Source organism: Gymnodraco acuticeps, unplaced genomic scaffold (assembly GCF_902827175.1).
Source record: "Gymnodraco acuticeps unplaced genomic scaffold, fGymAcu1.1, whole genome shotgun sequence".
Taxonomy (NCBI): domain Eukaryota; kingdom Metazoa; phylum Chordata; class Actinopteri; order Perciformes; family Bathydraconidae; genus Gymnodraco; species Gymnodraco acuticeps.
Genome location: NW_022989800.1, coordinates 2,546,736 through 2,566,285, shown reverse-complemented (window position 1 = coordinate 2,566,285; position 19,550 = coordinate 2,546,736). Strand labels below are relative to the sequence as shown.

The 19,550-nt window shown below is 38.6% G+C and overlaps 2 protein-coding genes across 8 annotated transcripts in view; both read right to left on the bottom strand.

The window, feature by feature from the left end:
• Positions 1 to 2,804, bottom strand: part of LOC117552280 (sorbin and SH3 domain-containing protein 1) — a 47,621-nt gene extending 44,817 nt beyond the window's left edge. For all 6 annotated transcript variants that reach the window (XM_034225636.1, XM_034225651.1, XM_034225671.1 and 3 more), the window contains exon 1: positions 2,678 to 2,804. The gene's annotated coding sequence lies outside the window, so the exon portion shown is untranslated. The remainder of the gene's footprint in view (positions 1 to 2,677) is intronic.
• A 1,520-nt stretch (positions 2,805 to 4,324) lies between these two features.
• On the bottom strand, positions 4,325 to 18,585 carry pik3ap1 (phosphoinositide-3-kinase adaptor protein 1). 2 transcript variants are annotated; one of them, XM_034226260.1, is made up of 17 exons: positions 18,314 to 18,585; positions 16,920 to 17,345; positions 16,215 to 16,465; positions 14,004 to 14,148; positions 13,751 to 13,893; positions 13,532 to 13,664; positions 13,188 to 13,384; positions 12,909 to 13,086; positions 12,778 to 12,825; positions 12,453 to 12,695; positions 12,288 to 12,344; positions 10,913 to 11,106; positions 10,750 to 10,822; positions 10,220 to 10,387; positions 8,648 to 8,718; positions 7,805 to 7,902; positions 4,325 to 5,362 (listed from the first exon to the last, which is right to left on the bottom strand). In XM_034226260.1, the coding sequence occupies exons 1-17, from the start codon at positions 18,342 to 18,344 to the stop codon at positions 5,245 to 5,247; spliced, it is 2,574 nt and encodes an 857-aa protein (XP_034082151.1). In that variant the 5' UTR covers positions 18,345 to 18,585; the 3' UTR covers positions 4,325 to 5,244. The 2 variants fall into 2 exon arrangements, with proteins under 2 accessions (XP_034082151.1, XP_034082158.1); XM_034226267.1 differs by lacking the exon at positions 16,920 to 17,345 and having other exon boundaries at positions 18,314 to 18,581.
• Positions 18,586 to 19,550: the final 965 nt, after the last annotated feature.

Below are 19,550 nucleotides of genomic sequence, written 5' to 3'. Positions count from 1 at the left end.
TGAAACGCTGGGTGATCTGGAGGCCAGCCGGCAAATCTTTTACATTCAGTTTAGAGATTCACGTTTCCCAGGGTCGCTCCTTTCAAACACAGGGGATCTGTGTAACGTGACTCAGAACGAGCTTCGTGAAATATTAACCACTGCGCTGGGTTCACACCAACAGGTCGCATTCTTACTCCACAGGTTATCATTTCTGTTTGTCAAGCTCAATAGACTGAAATGCAACACTTCGACCTTGATTTATTGAGTCTCTTAAAAAAGCAAGATCTGGATGATAGTGGCATTCAAAAGTGGCTTTCAAACTTTAAGTGTTGTTAGAATATGAATCTGTCTGTACAATTACATTATTGACATGAATGTAAACACCTGAAAATGATTATTTTCACTACATTATTCTGTCTGATATTTATTTTCAGATTTTTATGAATCAATTGGCCATTATTTTACTCATCGACCAATCGACACATTGTTGCGGCTCTTCTTGAGAACTGAGGCTAGTTAAACCAAAAAAACTCAAATCAACAACAGCAAAAGTTGAACATTTGCAAATGATATATGGGGAATCGTTTCAACTCCAAAAAGAAAGTATTTGACTTGCTTTATTTGTACAACAATATGTACAAAAGGTCATATAGTGGTTTGGCTGCTCTTTGCGTGACTGAACAAATGGCTCAAGGCTAGGTAACATATGACTTCCATTTACACACACACCACCGCTGTGTAAACATCTACAACTCCTATGCTGACAAGTCATTAACCAGGAGTCTGCTTTATAACTACTACTGAACTACTACTATTGAATCAATTCTCAGTAGTAGTACTAAGCTGAGGGGACATTAAATCTGCCTCTAAGGGAATTCAAATAGTGTTTAATTAAGTGACAAAACACTTTACAAAGATGTGGTTGCAAATACACAAAGTCCTTTATCCTAGCGGAGGTCCTGTTCTCTCTTTCTAAGTAAACACTGTCTAGAACCACTATCTCTACTACATGTTTCCATGTGATAAGACACAGAGCAGAGTGTGTAAAACATGTGAAATGTTTTTTTTGTTTTGAAAATCAGTCTGACTGCTTTGCCCGTGTCCTCGTAGCAGATTGATGAATTATTTGTGTCCGGGTTAATATTTTATAAGCTTCTTTGGTGTCATGTTACACAGATCCCTCGGAGTGAAAGAGTCACCAGTGTAGTAAAATTATGAATGAAACCCAGGCAAGCAAGAGACATACATTTGCTGAGTTTCAGAGGAAAACAACACGGCTCAGAGAAAGTGGAGATACTTATTTCTGCTGAGGCTGATTATTTATTAAAAGAGATACACTGGTGAAGGTGTATGGAGCTTATTTTGTTTATTTATAAAGACTAAAAAGCTTAGAGAGCTTTTCTGTTGGATTTAATGACAGCCATACATTCCTACACATGTGAAAGCAGAGTGCAAGCTGCACTCCAAAATATACTACAGGGATTTGTTAAGATATAAAGGATATAACAAAAAATGCAAAAGGACTTGCATTGCTTTTTTAATTCTGCAGTAGCTTTATAGCATTAGAATAAGCCCAACGATCAGTGCTATTTTCTTAATGTATATTTCAAAATATGGTGTAGAACTTTTCTTTGTCAAATACTTTGGAAAGTAAAAGCCTATCTAAGCTTTGTAGCGCTGCAACATGTACAACAAGAGATGAGTATCTGATTGTCTAAGTGTGTATGTGAATCAGTTGTTCATGTCACATGCAGTTGGCAGACCTGCGTGTCGGACTAGAATATGAAGTCATTCAGGTCGACTGTCTCTGTAACTGCAGAGAATATTTGCACTGACTGAGCAGCTTCACAACACATCTGCTCAGACTAACACAGATATCACTGGAATAAGAAGTGGAAAATAGGAAACTGTTTAATTCCTTTACACATTTGCATCACTGATAATGAAATGCACCTCCAAACTACTGTACGTCTCCTACATTCAATTCCTCAATGCATGTTCACCTTCAAAATCATCCAATCAAAAATGGCCTAAGCTAGAATCTATCTCTGACAACATTGTGATAAAAATGACAGTGAAACACTATTCAATAAACAATTCCTAACACCTGCATGCATCCATTAAGTTGACGGTGCTGATGTCACAGTCTTATTGTATGCATGTGGAGTAGCCTGTAGTCTGCTCCCTATGATTCACAATGACAACCGTTAATGAGCCAACCTGCTACTTTAAAGAAACAGCAACACAAGAAACGATTAACTGTTATTTTTTTAAATTATACCAGACAGTATTTTAGCAAGGTGTAAAGTCAGACAGTGTTTAATTCCCAGGCTTGGTATTTTTTCTCTTTTCCCCTGGGCATTCATCCGGAGTGCGGCACCCATGGCGGGTCGCATTCCCACTGTATGGATCGCCTGTACTGCAGCAACTGTCCCAAAGCCAGAGCTCTGTGATGAGATGCTATATCAAAACTCATATACGCACTTGTGTTTGATAAAATCTGCTGAATCCACATTTCAAATAACAACTAATAACTAAATTAGGTGGTGTTGGTTTTGCATCATATGATAATTAAAAAAAAACATAGTCAGCTGTTCTGAAGCCCTGGTAAAATACATTACAAATGAAAATAATAGATTTCGGGGAAACATTAAAGAACCCCTGCATCAGTGATGCGGAGAAGGAACATGCTTACCTCTGTGTGATGGTAATCCAGTGTTATGCTGGCTGCTGCAGACACACTTCACTGAGCTGTGTGCGCCGACGGCTGCTCTCCACCAGTGTCCTGTCAGCGCTTCACCCTCACCGGCCTCAGCTGCGTCAACACCGCCGCACAACACCAGCACCGAGCACCGGGGGCTGGGCCGCCGTCCCTTCACAGTAAAAGCCTGGACTCAGTCATTTCAGAATAAAACCGAAATACATGTAGTTACATTAACATGTTTTGTCTTTAAACAACTTACCCGTTTATGTTGGCTACTTCGAAGCAGCTGAACAACACTGACATATTACCTTATTATAAAGTTCATGGTTAGCAAACAGTTAGCTTAAAACGTCCGGGAAACACTAGCATTATTAGCATTCATTGGGGTTTCCTGTTTCAGAGCACTTCATGAATTTAAGTTCAATATTTACTCTCCTTAAAGCTTGTTTTTCGGCGCTGTCCACCGCTGAGAAAATAATAACAGTGTCTTTAGCAGCTAAATGTTGTGCCATGTTCACTGGCATGGTTAACTTGGTCTGTCTGTAGGTGTGTTGTGCCAGGCCCAGGTTAGCTAACCAACACGTGTTCTGGTCGTTGTACAGCTTTTTGGCTAAAAAAAAAAAAAACTGTTGAGGCGGGAAACAGTGTTCATAGGAGCAGTGTGAGCATGTAATGAACCTAAACAATAGAGTTCAGGCGGTTCAGGCCCATGAATTTAAAGGTCCCATGTCATGCTTTTCTGGTTATTACCCGTCCCTTTGTGTGTTATGTAGCTTGTTATGCATGTAAACGGTCTGCAGAGTCACAAACCCTCAAAGTACACCCTGTAGTGAGTAAAACTCTAACACAGAAAATACCTGTGTAGGCTATGCTGCCCCAGAACGCCTCGTTGGAGATTTCTCTTTTTCCATTGTTTACTTCTTGGGTATAGTGACGTAATTGGGTATAGTGACGTAACCGTATACGTTATGTCCGCGGAGCCGTTACGTTTGGACCAATCCGCGGACTTCCGAATCCTCACACACACACACACTCGGCGGGACGTTGCGAGGCACACTGGGCTCACAGGGAGCTCCAACAAGCCGTTTAGGACAGAGTGTGAATACACATAGCCTACTATACAGAGATGCTGTATGAGAAACCAATGTGAGTTTGGAAAATTGCACAATATAAATCTATTTTAGTATACCTCAACAATGGAATTATGATCAGTAGAAATGGCCATGACATGGGACCTTTAAGGGTGCTTAAGCCTCAGTTGGGTTTTATCCATAGACATATATATTTTATCTTGTGGATATAAAATTCGATATAAATGTTTGCATATATATAGATAATTGACTCGGTTCCAAAATAGGCCTATTACGATTTATGGTTATCAAAAACTTCTCTTGAATGCATTTTGCCAGTTGTGTGGTCAAAACAGGTGCTTAATAACAACCATCCCGAAACATTTCGCTGGATTCCATCTGTACAATATTATTTATGAGTCTGACTAATACATTTGTATCACATAAGCTCAAGTTAAGTAAGCCTATATTGTATTTCTCATTATGAACACTGGATTTGCTCCATATCTCTTTGTCGAATGAGAGTACAGTATGAGGTCTAACAACCAATCACGTACTAACTCTGATGCTGTTTGTCAGTAAAGATTTTATTCTGAAAAAAATGCCCAGTCTCAGGCTTTATAATTTCTCCCAAAGCATTTCAAATGTCAGGTTTCATTTATATTCACAACAGTGAAATCATTTGTAAATTCATTTAACGGCTGCATGCTTAATGGATTCAATCAACTTGAAAAAAATGTTCACCAACACAGAAAGTGGCATCTGAAAAGAGAACATGGAGCGCCATCAAGTGACCAAACCTGAAATTGCACTATTGCACAAATTGCAATTTTATAATATTTATTATGAACAAAAATGACAGAGTGATGTAAAGCAAAACTGGTTTCCTTGAGATAATTTCTCTGAGTTTCAGAAAGAAATATACAGATACCCAACCAACCTGTAAGTCATTTAAGAAGTATAATTATTACATAATTTAAGGTAAAATAAAGTCAAAAAACCTTTCAATTAAATGCTTATAATACATAAAGGAATATCATAATTATCTTGTGAACTGAACCAAATTAACATCACTGGCTCTGTTAACAGAAGACCAACTACAAACCATGTTAAAATATCATAATTAAGATTTGAATTAAAACCAATTATTTCCCTTTTTTCACCAACATACTAAAATTCCAGGGTTACCAGAGCCAAACAATTATTCGGTAAAAACACTTACATATGCACTCAATATCACAGACTCAATCACACCCACAAACACATGTGCACACAATGAAACAATATGGGGGCTGAATTATTATGTTAGGCACTTTGATACAACATATAATAGGCAAAAAAAAGACACAACATTAAAAAAGTCTCTCTGCATGTAGGCATCTATTTAAGTCCTGATGTCTGTTTACAGAGGAACACACTGTCTTGCTAACTCCTCCCTCCTTCCTAAAATACTTTAAATGAAACCCAGCTAAAGTGGACATGTGTTGATCACCGCAGGCGACGAGGTACTGGAGGTGCTGAGTTTGTGTATCTTTGAGTCGGTCTTTGAGGAACTGCTCGAGTCGGGCAGGATATGTAGCGCTCATGCAGCATGTTTTCTGGCATCCTGCGAGAAAAACACAGTGATGTAAGGTCACTGACCTGATTAGGCTGTAGATATACAGTAAAGGGAGGGTAGACTGTGAACTCCCATTTAAGATTATCATCAAAAAAAGCAGTGATCACATACATCCAGCCTTTAAAACTAGTGTTTCATTAAAATACAAAGCCTTTTCAAATTAAGACTGAAGAATTGGGTTGCAAAATTGCAAAGCTTTTAAAGCCTCATTAGAAAGATTAACCTTTTAGTTATGGAATTCACAAATCCATATATATCCATTTAGAAAGGCTAAGAATGTTCATCTTCATGGAGAGTTTCTATAAAAATGTTGTTGAATACAAATCTGATAAATTCCTTCTACGTAGAGAAGAGACATACAAATGCTGCCAAAAGCCTTTCATTTAGAAAAAGAAAAGACATCTCTTTTAGTCATACTGTAAATAAAGAAATTACTCATGCTTTGCCACCTTTTATTTTTATGATACTAAATTATTACATTTGTGTTTTTTAGCGCTATATTTAAATTGTACTGGTGATTTTACATTCTGTATGTCTTTTGGGTTTGTTTTTTATATAAGTCATTGAGGGTTTCTACTACATCCTCACACTAACTTGATATCTCTTTCGTGTCATTTGTATTTTTGTGAAACATTAACCAACATGATATATAAAAATGCAGATACCCTGTCTTTGTGCATTCACATTACAAGATGTAGTTATGTGTAGACAAAAACGGAGTTATCAAAATGTTTGAATTGCAGATAACAGCTACTGAAGGGGAAATTCTGCAGGCTACTTTTAGCTGTAGTTATAGCTACCTTTTGTTCTACTTGGTGTTCCAAAAAAGATAAACACACAGCCAAGGTTATTTTCACTGTGTTTTATGTACTTTGTATTTTCTTTATTTAATAGTTATTCTTTATATAATAAAAGTCTCTGTTTTATTACATTTTACTACTTTGTACTATGTTTTAATTATTCCTTTTATATTAACGTACGTTTCTACTTTTCTTTATGTAAGGAAAACTGAAATGTGCCTGTATCTGAAATGTGCTAAGAAACAAACTTCCTACTGCTATTGTCTAGTTGATTGTTGGGTCGACTTGGTCCAAACCGAGTGCAGACTCACTTTTATATATGTTATATTATTATTAAAAACACTGGAATTCCACTAAATATCTTATTTTAATTGAGTCACGCTGTGTTGCATTTATATGCAGTAACATATGCTAGTTTTGAATTGTATTGTATCCAATATTAACATTTACAACTTGGTTAAATTGGAGGTAACTTACATCTGAGAAAATGAACGAAAACACACAAAATCCACGAAATCTCTCCATCATACGGGTTCAGTTGAATTCACAAGTTCATACCCACTGTCTCACCAAAGGTGCCAGCGCTAAACAATTAGCAAGAATTGCACCCACCCAGCATGCAATTTGTAGCACCCCAAACCTTCTTGCCATGCTGTGCTGTAGGTGATGGTTCACTTCCCTTTATTATGACCTTTGTACTGTTTATATTTAGTTTAGAAAAATCAAAGTTATTTCTTTAGGTTTACAGACGTACTGTTCACTACGATTCTTCATGCACAACCGTGATACAGAAAGACAATATAGACATCATATAAAATGTTCAACTGGAGTGCTGCAGTACACACTGTTATGTTACACACAATGTTTTTTAAAGAAATGAGACCTTTGTCATTTAACATCACGAGACTGCAGAGTTTCTGAGTTACAGGAACTCATAATAACCCCCCTTGAGAGTCACTTTGATGTGTCCTTTCGTTTTAAAATGTTCTTACTTCAAGTAGACATTTATAGGTTTACACAGAATGAACATCAATGCCTTTGTCGCTTTCTCACTTTGGCTTCCTTCCTTTCGCACAGCTGAGAATCATTGGTGGCTGACCATTTCCTCTTCATCACTTATTGTCATACTCTTCCCTGCATGTAGATTCTTTATCAGGCTGTTTGTTTCTGTTCTACTTCGCAAAAGCATCCACACTCTTATGAACTGCTATCCATTCTGTAGTTGGGGTGTCTTTAGTAGTGCATACATGTTTTATATATAAAAAACCTGATTACTTGAGTGTGTGTGGTCGTAAATTAAGTAGATAAATGAAGCCTGTCAGCTAAGTGAAATCCAAACTTTCAAATATGATAGAATATTGATTAATTGATTGATTATCGATTGTATATTCTCTTTTAATAGAGGGGAATGCCCTGTCTCTTTTGTTTTTATTAAGAAAAACTTTACAATTTGATTTCCAAGAAAGGTGTAATTCTTCTAATTAGTTATTCAATTAATTATCAAAACTGCAACAATAAATGCACGCTACCCACAATATATTTCTGAGATTGTATTGTTTAAATACAATTGTATTCAACTATATTGTTAAACGTTACATCAGTAAATTCAAACACTGGTCTTAAAACTGACCTCTCTGGGACCCGTGGAGGAATCCTAGGTGGAGCGAGGGGGGACGCATCAGATGACCTCACAGGTCGTAGAGGAGGAGGGGGATTATCTGCAATGTCCTTATGAAAAAAATGAAAATAAATTGAATGTGTGACGAAACCTGAAGCACTTTTCTGACAAACCAAACGTTCCACGTGCTTTGCCTTAACAGATACAACAATTAGATAGTTAATCAATTACTGGACACAAATGAGTGAATAAAAGGTTTACGTAATTGTTCAAGCAGAAATGCAAAGCAAACTCAAGTTCTCATTAGCTGGGAGGATTTAGTGCATGCCTTTACTGATTGTAACAGCAAACTGAAATTCTTTAGGTATTAGCCGATGGTTGGACAACACAAGCCATTTAAAGTTATCTCTCTGGGCTTCAGTGACATTTTGATGATATTAAATTCCTTCGCAGAAAACATTTTGCAGATCTGATTGAACTCTGAAAAGTGATTTCTGAGAAAACATTTAGCAATGCGTGCAAGCTACAAGGATTTCACAAGAACAAAAGTCTTTATATGACTATAAGTAGATCTGTACTTTAAAGTCTTTTAGGAACTGAAGCACTGAAGTAGCCAGAGACTTAATGCTATGCTCTTTTTCTACCTCACATGCAGTATTGTAGTGTGATGCGCGTTACTTGTTTGGAACGAGTGCAGCAACAGGAGAAAGAGAAGGTTCAGTGTGGTTTAGACACTAATGCAGCAATAAAAGCCCCTTATGGACCGTCTATATGTTGTTAAAGTATGTGTGAACATTGTGGTTTCCACGTGTACTGAAAAAGTTCTTGTTTGATCATTCGTCCATTCGTGCTCACCTCAAACTCAGGCTCTGTGCCGCTGCTGTAGCTGAAGGTGCTGTGAGTGCTGAGTCTGTTGCTCTCCGTACCTGATGTCAAGAAAAAAAAAGTGGAAGGAAAACACGTGATTAGATATTTCTGCGCGGTTAGAGCTTGTGGTGAGTTATGCTGCAGACCACTTCACCAAATGCGGATACAAATATCCAACAACAAAGACGTTACAGTTGTATAACATGTCAGCAGGGAGAGGTATGAGTGATCAGAGCCAGATTAAACTCAATAGACAGACTCATAAATCTGTGGGAATCAGAATCATGAGGCTCAGAAAATATTTCAAACTGTGTCAACATATCAGTGCCTTCAAAACATAAAACCAGCTCACCTAAAAACAACACAGATAAAAACCTTGAAATAAGAGACAATATAGCTTTTGCTGACTGTTAAGGATGAATGAAGTCTCCGATAAGAGGCAGCCATATCTTATCAAAAGCATGTCTTTTAGAAGGAACCAACGTTTGTCAAACAGGGAACTGCCTGTGTGAAATACTTCAGTTTCCTATTGAACCAATGGGAAAAGGCAATATGGGTCAGAATGAGTATTGAAGGGACATTTTATCCAAGGGTAAAGCAGAAATCTGACACATTTGGTCTTTGATTATTGATCCTATGATGACTTTAATCTGAGAAAATAGAATAAAAGAGTATAGAATAAACAGAACAAGAGTGAATCTCCTCAAGACTAAACCCCCTAAGCTCTTTAGAGATTTGATTTTGACGTTCTTTATCCCATTTGATCTAGTTTGGATTAATAAGACGTTATAGTTTCTGATCAGCAGGAAGACTTTCTGTTATTAAGTAATCCATGTTTTTCTCGCAATTGAGCGACAGCCCAATAAGGTGCTGGTCACGGATGACAAATCAATGTCCCAATATTGTGAGACAGGATGTTGGAATTATCAGTCTTTTTATAAAGTCAGAGAAGAAGTAGCAATGTCGCTAAACCCTACTTTGCTGGCCTATACCTCACACTTTGTGTCGTGCTGTCATATAACAGAAAAAGGAAGTCTAGTGTTGTGAAACTAAGTTATGAGATAGCGTGTCAACCATGGTCTCAGCCTGAACATCTGAGGAAAGCAAACCAAAAAGCTAATATCTCTCACATGGGATGATATGCTGTCCTATTTCCTGTAGGCAAAGGTAAAACAATTCTGTTATGACCTCTTTTGAGAAGGAGACAAGAGGACAATTCCAGCTCATTAAGAAAAAGCTTTAACAGCTTAATGTTTGCGCTTCCAACATCACAATGTGTTCTTCTCCTGCATCCTGTCTGAGTTTCTTTTCCTAAGAACGATTGCAACTTTTTTAACACAAACAAGTGAAACATTGAACTGAAGAGTGAATTATGGGCTGTGTCAATAACTTCTGTGCGTCATGTGGAGGCAGAACCTCCCACAGGTCACAAAGCAATAATCACTCGAATCAGTTTAGATAATAATTTGCCTCTTACATGCTTGTAATAGGAAAGGAGGAATGGAAGCAATGCAAACAGTTCCGAGCCAGAAACAAAACAAACAAATAATAACAGCTTACTGGATGTGCTGGACGTGCTTCCTGTCTTCCAGCTGCCTCTCTGGATAGGTGGGGCCACTGGAGGAGGGGGCCCCACCATGCTTGGTGCAGGCTCGTACACAGAACACTCTAACGCCATACCTGAGCCCCAGTATAAGTTCCTCTGCAGCGGGGCACTTATCTCATATTCTGAAAGGAGAAAAAACACATCTAATATTAGCATATTTTACAGGATGTGTATGATATCCGCTGTGTGATATATTACTTGTATTATCTTCAAGTAAGAAACAGAATTAGCTTCAGTAACTCAAATCATTTAAAGTATTACAACATTTTATTTTGGTAAGATCTGGCCATGGTGTAGTGGTATCAGGTGGGTTTTTAGACTACATGAAGATGGGTAGACCTTCTGCAGTCCTCATATCTATTTGGAGCTTGTACCACCAATTTAGAGACAGCATATAGATGTGTTTTTGTTTGGGAGATATACTACATATTAAAGTTGCTTTAGAGAATTAATATTCAAATAATAAACAGTTAAATTATTCTACCGAGCTCATTTCCACTCTTTGTTCTCTCTTTGTGACGTCTGGTGATGCTGTCTCGCAATCTCTTCAGGTTTTCCTTAAGACAAATAATAAAAAACACACACGTTAGATGTATTTATTGACCACCAAACAGAATATAGACTTAAATATTGTATAGTGTTTCTACCTGCTGATAGCGTATGGAGCCGGACCTCCGCTCATGGTCAAACTGCCAGGCCTTGAAGTCATGGACAGCATCGTCCACAGTAATCTCCCCCACCTTCACCCTCTCCTGCAGGGATATCAGCTGTCTCTGTCCAGGCGTCTTCATCCCAGCGTAGGGGTCGTAAACAGGAAGAGGAGCGTCCTCCGCAGGCCGAACTGGATGGGTGCACATTATTGTTATTAGTTATACTGTAGTTAACAAACATTGTTTATTTTCCACTTTGCATTTTTTCTTAATGCCTGGTAAATACAATACAACTGTGGTTTTTGGGATGCCTTGTACAACTGTTTCATGTAGAAAGCTACTGTAAGCTCATTGGTTGAGTTAAGAGAGAGTTCAATACGCCGAGTTAAAATGAACAAATGAGTCAACTAGCCTTTCAAAATAACTGCAGCATTACACAGTGGCTTGTGAAATTCCCCTCAATTACATTTACTTACTTAGTGTTGATAAGACATGGCCACCTTCCTCTCTTAGATAAGCTGCACAGCAAATGCATATACTGTATGTTGGAAATCGTTAGAATGTTTAAATGCTGGGGCAACATTTTGATCAATAACTCAAATAAAAGGTTTACGATAAGTCTATGATTCAATCACTAGACTGTTAATATGTGATTAGATAGAGTGGTGGAGAAAGTATTCAACTTTAAATTTACTCAGGTAAATGAGCAACAATATTAACAACAACATTTTATTATATAGTTATAATATAATTAAAGTACCACATTTAAAAGTAATAATTTTGTAAGATGGTCACTTTCAGAATAATAAGATAGTTATGCGATAATGTGTCTAATGTTGCAGCTGGAAAAGGTGGGTTTCATTGAAACAAGTAAAGTAAAGAACCTCACATTGTACTTAACTACAGCACTTTAAATGTTCTTATTTAAATTCCACAACAGTTTGGAATTGAATGTTTTTAAGGTTTTCACGAGTGAAATTTAAACAGACACTCAATTACTGAATGAACAGACAATATTTAACTGGTGTAAGGATATCATAGATAATGTTTACTATCTCTAAGCGGTTGACCAATCACAATAGAGCCGGCCAGCTAACCAATCAGAGCAGGCTGGGCTCTGGTTTCAGACAGAGGGTGAACAGAGGTGCTGCAGCACAGGCAGTATGAGAAAAATAAAGAGCTTTTTGAACATTACAGCAAGGAGACATGTCACAGTAGAGCCACACAATACAAAAATATGAAACCTGACAATTAGCATAATAGGTCCCCTTTTAACAGTTTTGCAATGATCTTATTAACTTGAAATATAAATGATGAGAACAACAGACTTATATAAACAATGTTAATTTTAATAATTTTAACTGTGCTTTACCTGCAGGATTTCCACTTTCCATCGTACTAGACTGGGACGTAGCTTTATCTGAAAATACTGTGAACAAAATGTAGTTATCTATTTTTTCATCTAGAAATGTATTATGATATCTGATGTGTAGAGAGAACATTTTAGGGGACAGCAAAAAAATAAACTGATCAGTACCTCTTGAGATGACAGTCATAGGCTTTTCAGGATCACTCACAGACTCCGTTCTGGGGATAGGGGCTGGGGGACGGTTCATGACTGCTGGATTTGTATCTACAGTATCATAGATACCCTCTGGGAATAGATTGTAAGGGTCCTCCTCTTCCTCAATTGGATCGAAATCATTAGGATTGTCTTTTTCATCTTCCTCCCCTTTAAGGTGCTCGTTGTTGTAATGGTTTTCACTGGCATGTGGTCTTGCTGAAGTACACATTGTAACCACATTAGATATTAAAACATTATACCATAATATAAATGATGCTATATGTATTCAAATGTTTACCTTCAAAGAACTTCCTAAGCATTGCTTCCTCTGGGTTCATCACTTCATCTGAAAATAACAGCATCATCAGCATGCATACATTTTGTATTGGTCATTGTGAGAGCCAATAGATACAAAGACATTAATCTTACATAGGTCCTCTGCACAATCAGGGTCAATCCCCAGCATGGACTCATATATGTCCTCTGAGCCCCCCGAGTACTTCATCATGATATCTTGAGGGTTGGTCGACATCATCTCATACACATCTGCAGCCTCCTCTGTGTTGATGGCGTCCTCGATGTGAGACTTGAGCATGTCCGCTGTCTCCTAGATTTGTTTGAACACGAGAAGCAGGCAGAAGGTGAGTCAAGAACCTGACAAGATCAAATGCATTGTTGGAAAACATAAGCTTTCATTACTGGACTTACAACAAATTCATCCATGAACTGTCTGAGATCAGAGAAGCCGCTCTTCTCTGCCAGCGTGTTTGGGTAGTCTCCAGACTTGTTCATCACGCTGTAAGCCTGCAGAGCCCCCGGACACTGAAGGAGAACGGTGGTCAGCTTCTTCAGGCCATATCTAGCAGCAAAGTGGAGCAGCGTGGGAAGCTCCTCATTACGCTGATCTGAAAGACATAAAATAATCTTTAATAATCGTATGTTGACTGATTAAGCTCCGAGCTTTCATTGGAATTGCAGATGTTGGTCAAATATTCTTTCAAATGTTTCAAATCCTTATACTTCAACAACAGCATATTCATATTTGTCCTCACATGCTGCCATGTTGTTTTCTTCAATCTGTCTAATTCCAAACAGCTGAAGACTAGTTGCCGGCATCCTGGATTTTAACGAGTCAGTAAGCATTTCGTCCAGTGCTTCAGTTGCATTGGTTGTCAAGTTGAAGGCCTGGATGGAAAAAAGGACTTACATAATCTGGATAGCTTTTAATATTAGTTAAACATCACTGTTTATGGTGCGACATAATGTCTAACCTGGCAGATGAAGTTAACAGGATCGGTGGCATTTTCAATATACCGACTAACTTCTCCCATATTGGTATAATATGTAACCGACTTCAAGCTGACACAGGACTGGTCAGTGTACATGGTGAGCAACACCACTCCAGCAGGCATATCTAGTGGGGATAAGAAAACAATACAGTCATTTTAAATTGTAGTTTCTAGATCTTGCTATCAACACTGAAATAATCATCTTAAGGTCACATGACCTCCTGGAGATACTGACCAGGTGCAGAAACACTTATAGTGTATTCATTCTCCACAGTGCCCAGGACTCTTTTTGCAGCTACATTTTCAGATGAGAACTCCACCTCTGGTACAGACCCATCATCTAGTTTATGTGTGAAAATGATGAAAAGTCTCTCCCGTTCCTTAAAATGCAAGAAAAGGGCATTATTAGTTTTATGTATCTCCTAAAAACAGGTTGTTATGAGTGGTATATATTCCACTACACATTTTTTGATACAATCAACTTGAGTAACAGAATGTAAATGAAAATCTTTTCTGTACTTGAAGGGTCAACATTAAGAAATCTAAATGTGGTATCGGCCAGGGTAAGTTCAATTAATATTTGTATACAGTACATTAGCTTCTCTCTCTGTCAATGCAGAAACCAGGTAGAAAAAGGTAAGGAGTGGCTTTGTAGGAAATTAATTATAGGCTGATTTATTTTTGGAACCACAGAATCTTTGTTTTTCATTATTTTATTGTAATGTTCTCTGTTGTGAAACAGAACACTTCCCTTATACTCAGAACATGTCCCCTGGTGATCTCAGTGTCATCTATACCAGTGTTTCTCAAACTTTTTCATACCAAGGACCACTTAACCAATAAAAAAACACTCGCGGACCACCTAAATCCACAAATATCAAAAAACACATCGTTTTTCTAGAACAGATTACAAATCACCTGAAAATGGTACAAACAAGTGGCAACATGTATGATGAAGGTGTTGCGCTGGGCGCAAACACTTAAACCTCGCTCCATTGCGGAGATATTCCCGCGAGAGTGCGGAAAACTTAAATTAATTGACTTATTTCAAATGTGAAACTTTACCAATATACTCACGGCAGGGTTTCCGTTAGCCGGTAATTACCGGTTTTTAGCTGGTAAAATTAATTCAAAACCGGTAAATTCAAAACCTGCCGGTCAAAATGTCTGGTAATAATTAGGGATGTTCCGATTGATCGGCCACCGATCATAAACGGCCGATATTCACTCTTGATAGTTTGATCGGGGCTCTCTATAAAGGCAGATCAGGAGAGCTGGATCTGATCGATATGGACATAAACGCGAGTGAAGTATAATGGCCCATCCACACAGCGGCGTGCGTTGACGCTTGCCGGCGGGCGTGTCTGACACTCGACCAACAACCAATCACATGAATCTCCCGCCCCTGACACACAAGCAGCAGTTTGATTGGCTAGAGCTCGTACTGGCATATGATTCGATTGGCTGACGCTTCTGCCGAGGCGTCAAAAGTTGAACATTGCTCAACTTTTGCAGCGAGCCACGCCAGCTACGCTCCGCTTCCCACGATGCAGTTCGGCTAAAAGTGACGTCACCCCATTCAAAGTGAATGGGCAGAAGCGTTGGAAGCTTCAACGCACGCCGCTGTGTGGACGGGCCGTAAAACCGGACGCGAGAGAGAGAACAGATCAGCTACTGAGTCTGACAGAGACACGCAGCTCTGCATGATCACCTGAAGCCCCGCCCACTGTTTAGCGAGCTACATGAGAAACTGACGGGCTGTCAGGAGGGAGAGGGGAAAAGAGAGGCTCCGTTTCTGCCGTGTTATTATTCAAAGTTAATGTAAACTTTTGAATAATGTACTTCATCTACTACAAGTAGTTTGTTTGAATGTAATAATTATGTTGTTTGTGGAATCATTTATTGAAAAATGAATCTGAATTTTTTCGATCTGTTACGATTATAAACTGAAGCAATATAAACATGAGCCCCGTGAACTGAGTTTTAAACATCAGCATATCTGCTCATAGTCCGGTAATTACCTGCTAACGGAAACTCTGCTACATAACTCTTATTATTATTATTGAAATATGACCGGTAAGTTTCAAATTTATCCGGTAAAATAAATTCTGCACGGACATTTGACCGGCGAGAAAAAATCCTAGCGGAAACCCTGACTCACGGACCACCAGTGGTCCGCGGACCACACTTTGAGAAGCACTGTATAACACCTTTAACAACCCCTTGTCTATAGGGCAGTTTTCAACTTTATACTTGATGACGTCACAAATGTTTAAGCCCTCAAGTTTTGGGACAAAGTTGTTCATGTAAACCGCAATCTAACTTTCTTAGATAATAGCAATAACATATTGGATTTTTATAATGAGCGTAGGTACCCTTTAATTTCCTCTCTTACTCATTTATATTAAGAAAAGTTGGCATTAATGTAGAATAGCTCCAGTCTTACCCCGCACAGAACTCTGTTTGGTTGAATTGTGAGACAGGTGAGGTGCGTGGGTGTTCCAAGTTCCTCACTTGTAGAATTCCCCGTGCTCACACCTTCTTCATGTTTCAGAACAGCCTTTTGTTGTTCTCTTGACACCGGTTCCTCTGTTTCACCAGTGTTGGGACTTTCAGGCGACTCGGCTGCTGTGATGTGCAACTCGGCTGCAGCTACAGATAAGCTTTCACTTTCTTGTTCCGCCTCCACTCGCCCACCTGTGACAAAAAAAAAGTTAGAATAAAAAATGTTTAAAGTTACTTTTATGACAACTTAATATTGGAGATACTCCAACTGTTCGGTAAACAAACAAAAAATACATTTTTCTTTGCTGATAGTTTTGGGTTTTATATGCTAAAGTTTGAGGTATCCATCCCAAAGCTTCGGTCCGTACTTTAATACAATCTAGTTGAGCAAATTGTTTATGGTTTAAACACTGAACAGGTTTTACTATTTCTATTTCTCTTTTCTTATGCATAAAAAAAAAACTCATGTAGATTAACCAGGGCCTTTTTTTGAGATATTCTCATCTTTTTTATTACTTCTCAGGTAAGTTGGATGCCATGTTTTTTTGAGTGAAATAACTCTTTAATTGATTGCATTTTGGGCTAAACCACACAAAGTGTGATGTCTCAAAAGAAACTAGAAGGAAGTGTTAGGGGTTGTGCGTACTGTCAGTGATGGACTCCATAACGGTGGAAACGTAGACAGCAGGTTCGTCGTCAGTGTACAGTTTCCTCCATCTCGGCCAGTCTTGGAAGCACTCCAGCAGCGCATCGTCATCTGTCACGCCGCACAGCAGCGCCACCACTCTGTGTGGAGGGTGAAGCAGTCTCTGAAGCGCTAGCTGCAGTTCAGGGTCATACAGCAAGTCCAGGAGCGCGCCCGTGAGCAGCAGCACGATGCACTTGCAGCTTTGGAAGTTTTCAAAGTCATATCCGTGGATCTGCTGAGCTGGGTCGATTGCATGCAGCAAGATAGATCTTTTGCGAAATTGTTTTGAGGATTTTAAAATCTGATGCAAATATGTCGCCCATTCCTGTGCCTCAGATGTGTGCAGAATTAACAGCTCATGAGCTGAAGCTGATTCAGGTTTTGCTGTAAAACAGAATATATTAAAGATGGATTAGAATATATAGTCCATGCATTAAAGGGGCAGGAGCAACTCAGTAGAAGGGTAGCTGGTTCAAGTCCCATAGAGGACCAAGTATTATTTACATGTAAAAAAACCTATATATAAACACACTTACAAGAAAGGGGAAACCAAATAAGCCTAATAGGGCCTCTTTAAAGAAGGAATTCATTAGAATGATTAGAATCCGCCATTTCCTTTTGAAACCGAAGCATAACAGTGGAAAATATGAATCATTAGTTCCCTAAACTGGCCCAACCACGCAAAATGAATAATCAGCTCAAACATTACACTAATGATACGACACTGGTCACATTATGTGTTGCTCTCCATGCTGCAGCGGGCGATGTTTGTCCTAGAAATGCTGCACAACATACCAGCTGTCCGGCTGGGAAATGTCAAGGTTAGAGAATGAATGTCCGATTTGTTTGATATTTTCAGAGCCCGGCCAACATGGAGTTGTGCAAACACTGCACTGTGTAAACACTGGTCAGAGTAATTTAGTTTGACTCATTACAGTGTTTAATCAGGTCAAGTTCACCTCTGTAAACGCTAACTGGGAGAGAAACCCAACATGACTATTTCACCTTCATCACAGTTCCCACAAACGACGGGGCACCGGCACTTGCCGTCTGTTTCTTAATGGACCCAAAAACATGATTACAACTTAAACGAGTGGTAAATTCTAAAATAGTCGATAGCAGATGCATTTATTTTACCGTACAGGAAGGCTAAGATGATTCCTTCCTCTTTTTATGTAAGCTAAGAAAATAATTGTGAATGAATGTTCAGTTAAATGAAGTTAAATGAGATCATTTCAAAAGGAAACATAACATATTCTAAAAGACTAATCAGTGTTATGTAAAAAATATCTTCTGGGTATATTTTACCTATCTGAAACTGAGTAAATATAAGGAATATAAGTCATATTTACCTGCTTTTAAACTTGAGACGGGTTCTTCCATGGTTGTGAAGTCTCAAATACCAAAAGAAATCACCCCACTATAAGCATAATTTGCCCAAATAAGCCTTTTTTTTTATTCCTCAAGTGTACTGTAGCGCTCTCGTCTTCACTGCAGACTACATTAGCTTTCAGCAGCTATAGCCCTTTGCTCAGTTGTATAAATAGCAACACGTAGTTTCCTGATTTTAGTGACACTGCCCCACTTCCTGAAACAGTTGAAGAAGTGAGAAAACGCAGCACAGTGGTGTCATGTCGTGCAACATGTCTACGATTACACACGCACTCGGCTGTCATTAGTCATTTGTAGACACTAGATTATTCAGACAGGGCACAACTGAAATAAAAAAAGATGAACAATTAAAGGAATAATTGCTAACCCGTACCATGTGGAACTTTGACAACACACACCACACACACACACACACACAACACACACACACACACACACACACACACACACACACAACACACACACACACACACACACACACACACACACCCCACACACACACACACACACACACACACACACACACACACACACACACACCACACACACACACACACACACACACACACACACACACACACACACACACACACACACACACACACACACCACACACACACACCACACACCACACACACACACACACACACACCACACACACACACACAGTTTACCTGGTCTGGCATGCTTTTCCCTTTTTTTTTTTACTTCCTCCATATCTCCAACAGTAACAACATGATTATGTGCTGACATAAAAGTTAATGTTAGACTTACATAATTCTACTTTTGTAGGCAATACAATTGATTTTAAACATGCTGATTCACCGTTACTGTAAGCGCAGTGGTGTTATACGTACATATAATATGAGCTTCAAATTTCGCATTAAATGTGGAAGTGAAGGGGATTGTCAAAGTGTATTTTTCTACTTTATGCTGTATATATTTTTATGACCTAACTAACCGATTATTATTAAGATTATATACTACAAACAACGTTTTTATGTGCTCAAATGGTTACTTAAATTGATCACACCCCTTTCCGAAGCACATCCACACACAAAGTATTTTTCTATGTTAAAAAAGCTGTTGAATCATCTGTATGTTGTCACTTGTACTACAAATAATTGTTCCTCTAATGTGAAATAACTGATTGCCTCAACACAAGGCACCACACTGATCCAACCACTAGAGGGTGGC

Bases quoted from the DNA above. Each gene is read 5' to 3' on its own strand.
- pik3ap1 (XM_034226260.1), bottom strand. From the start codon at position 18,344: ATGGAAGAACCCGTCTCAAGTTTAAAAGCAG. The intron at 12,826-12,908 runs GTAAGATTAATG...TGTTATTTTCAG, and splicing joins TGATTGTGCAGAGGACCTAT to ATGAAGTGATGAACCCAGAG. The intron at 5,363-7,804 runs GTCAGTTTTAAG...TTTTTCTCGCAG, and splicing joins CCTCCACGGGTCCCAGAGAG to GATGCCAGAAAACATGCTGC.